The sequence below is a fragment of the Rosa rugosa genome, chromosome 5, assembly GCF_958449725.1.
Source record: "Rosa rugosa chromosome 5, drRosRugo1.1, whole genome shotgun sequence".
In the NCBI taxonomy this organism is placed as follows: Eukaryota; Viridiplantae; Streptophyta; class Magnoliopsida; order Rosales; family Rosaceae; genus Rosa; species Rosa rugosa.
The window spans coordinates 55,025,448-55,031,419 of record NC_084824.1 but is presented as its reverse complement, the minus strand read 5'-3'; the positions used below and the strand labels follow the sequence as shown (position 1 = coordinate 55,031,419).

The 5,972-nt window shown below is 41.4% G+C and overlaps 1 protein-coding gene across 1 annotated transcript; it reads left to right on the top strand.

Moving 5' to 3' along the window:
• The first annotated feature begins 449 nt into the window (after nt 1–449).
• Nucleotides 450–1,712, top strand: LOC133709502 (24-methylenesterol C-methyltransferase 2-like). Its single transcript, XM_062135275.1, has one exon. It carries the CDS (start codon nt 528–530, stop codon nt 1,593–1,595), a length of 1,068 nt encoding a protein of 355 aa, XP_061991259.1. The 5' UTR covers nt 450–527; the 3' UTR covers nt 1,596–1,712.
• The last annotated feature ends 4,260 nt before the right edge of the window (nt 1,713–5,972 follow it).

Below are 5,972 nucleotides of genomic sequence, written 5' to 3'. Positions count from 1 at the left end.
TCAAGTCACATCCTGGTTACCTCCCATTTCAGATGTTTCTATGCATCTTGTTATCTTTTATTATTGTTTTTTCATTATAGATGCGTTTGTGCATCTTGTTATGCTTTTTAATTTTATTTCGATGCTTTTGCATCGCTCCATGTACTCCTTAGTTTCACTTAATATAGTTTGTCGTATTCCCTTAAAAAAAAAAAAACAAATTATTCTTTTTATGGGATGTCCCCGAAGGGACGTATTTTTTTCTTTTCTTTTTTCTTTATAGAGAGAACTTTTTTATTTTATTTTGAAAATTAGAAGAGTGAACTGAAAGGGTTTCTATTTTGGAGGGCAAGCCTTTTGCAGGTGTTCAAATTTTTGACACCCGGAATCACGCACAAACCTACGCGCCTATTTGATGGGTAATAAATAAAACAAAACAAAACATAAAACCCCAATTAGGATTTTATTCCTTTTATTCCCTCTTCTTCTTCTTCTTCTTCTTCTTCTCTACTCTTTAACTCTTCCATCTCTCGGAGATCGAAAGTCCAATGGAGTCTCTGACCCTCTTCTGTACTGGTGCTCTCCTTGCCGGTGGGCTCTACTGGTTCGTCTGCGTTCTCGGCCCAGCCGAGCGACAGGGCAAGCGGGCCGCAGATCTCTCCGGCGGCTCCATCTCTGCCGAAAAAGTCCAAGACAGTTACAACCAGTACTGGTCTTTCTTCCGTCGCCCTAAACAGATCGAAGCCTCCGAGAAAGTCCCCGACTTCGTAGACACCTTTTACAACCTTGTCACCGATATTTACGAGTGGGGTTGGGGCCAGTCCTTCCACTTCTCCCCCTCCGTCGCCGGCAAGTCCCACAAGGATGCCACGCGCCTCCACGAGGAGATGGCCGTCGATCTCATTAACGTCAAACCCGGAGCTCGAATCCTCGACGTCGGGTGCGGCGTTGGCGGGCCGATGCGCGCCATTGCAGCCCACTCGCGGGCGAACGTCGTGGGGATCACGATCAACGAGTACCAGGTGAAGAGGGCGCGTCTGCACAACAACAAGGCCGGGCTCGACTCACTCTGCCAAGTCGTGTGCGGCAACTTCCTCCAGATGCCGTTCCCGGAGAACAGCTTCGACGGCGCGTACTCGATCGAGGCGACGTGCCACGCGCCGAAGCTGGAGGAGGTGTACGCCGAGGTCTTTAGGGTTCTGAAGCCTGGAGCGCTGTACGCTTCGTACGAGTGGGTGACGACTGACAAGTACAACGGTGACGATGCGGAACACAGGGAGGTGATTCAGGGGATCGAGAGAGGCGACGCCTTGCCGGGGCTGAGGACCCACGTGGACATCGCCGAGGCGGCGAAGAAGGTGGGGTTTGAAGTGGTGAAGGAGAAGGATCTGGCAAAGCCTCCCAGTGAGCCGTGGTGGACTAGGTTGAAGATGGGCAGGATCGCCTACTGGCGCAACCACATTCTGGTTACCGTGCTCTCCTTCTTGGGAATTGCACCCAAAGGAACAGTGGATGTTCACGAGATGCTTTTTGTCACCGCTGACTATTTGACCAGAGGTGGAGAGACCGGAATCTTCACTCCGATGCATATGATCCTCTGCCGGAAGCCGGAATAATCTTCACCTGTCCAACCCCCCCCCGTTACTTTAGTCCCTTTTTATTATTGTTTTCTGACTCTGTTTTTTTTTTTGTTTTGTTTTTTTTTGTTATTTTGACCGTCTAATTTATTGTCCCTCATGTATTTCCCGTTCGGTTTGAATTTCGTGATTAGGATCTTCGCCTTCTTCACATTCTAATGTTCTGGTAGTAATAATGTAATTTTCGCTCCTAATTTTAGGTAGTTTTGTGTACCAGATGTTTCGAATCTATCTCTTTTTGGTAAATAAAAAAAAATCCTTCTTCTTTTGATAAATTATTAATAATTGATCTGAGACTATGTTATGTCGTCCTCCAGAACATGGTCTCAGATCAATTGTTAGTAAGAAACTAGGCTAATTGAGAAAAGATGCAATCTCCGTCAGGAAACTAGGCTAATTGAGGTAGAATTAATGTAGGGCAGAGGTTCGGTTCTCTTCCACTTCTAATGTAATGCAAAGTAACCAGGGACGTAGCCAAGACAAGGGCTACTTGGGCTACAGCCCAAAGGAAAATTTGGGCCAAAATCGACCAAGTATGGGTATAGCCTAATAAAAAAAATAAAAAACATATACTGATGCTTTGCGGGCTGTAGGTCGACTCTCAGACTCTCCCCTTCTCCCCCTGTGGCGCTGTCCTCATTTTGCTTCAGCCTTCCAGAGTTCCAGGTTCGATTGGCGAGTCCCGGCAGTCCGCCGAGCCACCTCCACGGCTCCACTGCGAGTCTGCGACAGTCGCAGTGCGACTCCTTCAAGGCTTCAAGGCTTCAATCCCAAATCCCAGCCTCCCAAGTATTGGATTTTTGGTTGATTGATTATCATTGCTGATTTGCTGTAGTGGGAATGGGTTGTTGTCTTGTTGAATGTTTGATAATTGATTGTCATTGCTGATGGGTAATGGGTTGATAATTGGGAATGGCCGAATGGGTTGTCCAGCTACAAGCCTACAATGATGTTTGGTAATGGTTTGGAATGGGTTGTTGACTTGTTGATGATGCTTGATATTTGATAATTGATTGTCAATTTGTCATTGCTGATGCCTGATGATGTTTGATAATTGGGAATGGCCGAATGGGCTGATTAGTTTTTTTTTTTTTTTTTTTCAAAAAAATGGTGTTTTACAACACCAAGTCACCAACCAGTTTTAAATTTGGGCTTGTTTAGTTGTCAATCTCAGTTCAAAATATTTGTGGGTCTACTCAGGTGCTCTGTGCAATATTGATGCCCCGTAGGGCTGTCCATAAGCTTAGTTGGTGTTTGATAATTGCATATTTGCATTACTGATTTTCATCTTACTTGTTAATTGTTATATTGAAATGTATGTATATATATTATAAGTATTGAATAAAATGACGGATCGCCGAAAACCCAAGCGGTACAAAAATATTCTTACATGGTTTACAAGTGATACTCCATCAAGTGGTAGTGGGAATGAAATTGGGAGTGGGAGTAGAAATGTGACTGAGAATTCTGTGAGCCTCCCATTGGGTTCCAAACCTCAAAAAAAAAAAAAAAAAAAAATTTCTTGGCAAAAATTTTGTATGTATAAAATTAGCCCAACCCTCCTGTCATTCCTTGCTACGTCCCTGAAAGTAACGTAAAAAATAAACGGCTACGATGAATGGCTTAGGGTTAAGGACCTAAGGTGTAGGGAATAATGAGTGGAAGTGAGAACATGTGATACACACATGTGAGGAGGTCAGGTAGCGATCACTGTGTCATGTTCTTCCCTGTGAGTTAGTTTGAGTTTGAGATGGAGTTGAGAAGGCGCCAAATGAATTAAGTGTTGGCGTTTTTTAAGTTTGTCCGTCATGTTGTGCGTCGGTTTTAGCCAAAAGGCCTTGAAACGTGCCGACAGATGGGGTCGTCCACTGGGGTTTGGATCTCTCAGTGATTGCTTTCTTTGTTCCCTACTCCTCTGTTTCGATGTTCGCCATCTGTAAATGTCTGTTTTTTCTGTTTAATATCTCTGCCACCCTGTAACTTGCAACATATCAACTAATTTTTCCGCTACACAGGTAATGTTAAATATTTATGTATGCTATGCCAGTTTTAGGGTAAGTGGCAAGAGATCTGAGATTTAATCTGAATAATCTGATTGTTGTGCAGACTTTCAGGTGCCACAGCAGTCCAAGAACTATACTGAACCTAAAAAAAAAAAACTAAATAATAGACTTACAGGTGAAAAATATTCTCTAAACTCTAAAGTGCACAGTCTCTCTCAGCTTTTGGGAGTGAAGGTTAATCAATGTCCAGTGGTTCGATCCATTGCCAGAGAACTATTAACAAGCTTGGTAATTGAAGAAATAACAAAGGGCATCAATAACCCTTTCATTATAGAAAAAGAAAAAGTGGCTTCATCACATAATCACAGCACATGGCAAAAACTCATTGTTTTTTGTTTTTATGAATCTCCAAAGCAGATAAGTAACCCAAAAACTGGAAAACAAAAACCCTTTCAGAAAAACCAGTTTTTCACTGTCCCATTCCAGTTGACCCAATTGCTATTCTCACTACAAGACCTGGCCCTCCAACACTTCAATTGCCTTCCATTGTCAAATCGCAAATGTAAAGGGTGGGTTCAAGTTCATCTTCTCACTTGAAAATTATCTACCTGAAAAAAAAAAAAAAATCAATGGACAAAAGCAATTGAAAAATGAAAACCCATCTGCTCATCTTGTTGCAGATCACGACGGCGGCATTTGCATCGTCGTTTATAAATAAATACATTAAAGAAGAACAGGAGAGAGAAAGGAAGGAAACATAGTGGCTCTGAAGAAAAAGAGGAAGTGTAGACCATTAGATTAGAGAGCCACGTGTTTTCATCTAATTCAAAACTTAGGAAGCTCAGGTAAAAAAAAGAGGTTAGGAGTGGATCTGCTGCTAAAATAAATTGCTGGGCTTCTCCTGAACTTGGAAGAGTATTGATGAGTGAGTCAAGTGAAAGGACCCGAAAGATTGTGATTACTGAATTGGCAGGGGCATCTATACTTTTCTGATTGAGTGCCCATGTCAAGCATGAAATGATCTATTTGAATTAAAATGCACTACTTGTCACATCATTGTAGTGCCTTCTGATTGATTTTCACCTTGGAACGTGGAACCATTTTGGATTTTTTGTGTCTTTGGAGTTTTGGTAACGGTGCCTGCACTTTGCTGTGATGTGAATCCCAACTATGATATGCACTTATGTTTAGCCAATTGTGTCTCTGAAAACTTTGTATGCTATTAAGATCCAATGGCAAAGGTTAAAATACCAAATTGAATCCAATGGGAACAACTCAGATAAAGTCAGTGGATATCAAAGTGGAAATGAGGCCATGAAAAAGATGTCCCATTGTTTTATGCAGAGCGTTGTAGTCATGTTAACCCTTTGAATTCATTGAAACTTTTCCGAGTCCAAGCACAGTGCTAATGTTTTTCTGTACTACCAAAAAGCTACTGGTACAACAGATTATAAGCTGGTAAATTTTGTATACTCTGATATATATCTTCTAAAGATGGTTCACTTTCCAACTGCGTCCCCGTTGCTTGCAGAACATCTTGAAGGATTCGAAAGCCCTATGATTAGTCATCTCGAGAGCTTATGAGAAGAAACAAAACATTCAGCGTTCACCAAATTTGGGAGTGAGGAATGCTAAGTTCTAATAATAATGAGAAAGAAATTGAAAAAAAAAAAAGTGAAAAAAAAAAAAAGAAGGTTGCTTTGTGTTAGTTGAGAGGTTACATTAAACTGCATGTTGGATGCATTCATAGCAAGCCACTGAGCGTCGACCATTTCAAAAGCTATACAGAACAGTACATTAGAAGCAGCTTCATCTTCTGCATGCAAACCATAAGTATTAGATCCAGGAGGTTGAATATCACATTATTAAACATAGTCGATCATCACCGGATAGTGTGAGGTGTAAATTTGTTTACCTCCTAATAAAGTGCAAGAAATTTATCCCGGGAAGACACCTTGGTCTTGCTGCAGGGTAACATGATGTCAATAAAATTTTAACCTACAAAGTTGTTTGTGTTATTAACATAATAGGAAAAGTCTAAGATGATAATTAAACTTGTTTACAAACCCGACCAAAGATCCAGCAATTGAATCAACATAAATGATATGTTTATGCCACCAACAGCAAATGGGTATTCCTAATTAAGTTGCTTGACTCCCACCTTGCTTGAACAATAATCTCCGGAAAGATGCCTTCACTTTGAATTTTATAAAATGAGTACCAACTTATTTTTTATGCACTTCAGAAATAAGGAAGGTAAGAGCCACAAAACAGGATAGAGGCATACATAGTGAGTCTCGTCAAAAGGTACTTGTAGTCCTTCTTGAAGCCTCAAAAGTCAATGCTCCTGTTA

Bases quoted from the DNA above. Each gene is read 5' to 3' on its own strand.
- LOC133709502 (XM_062135275.1), top strand. From the start codon at position 528: ATGGAGTCTCTGACCCTCTTCTGTACTGGTGCTCTCCTTGCCGGTGGG.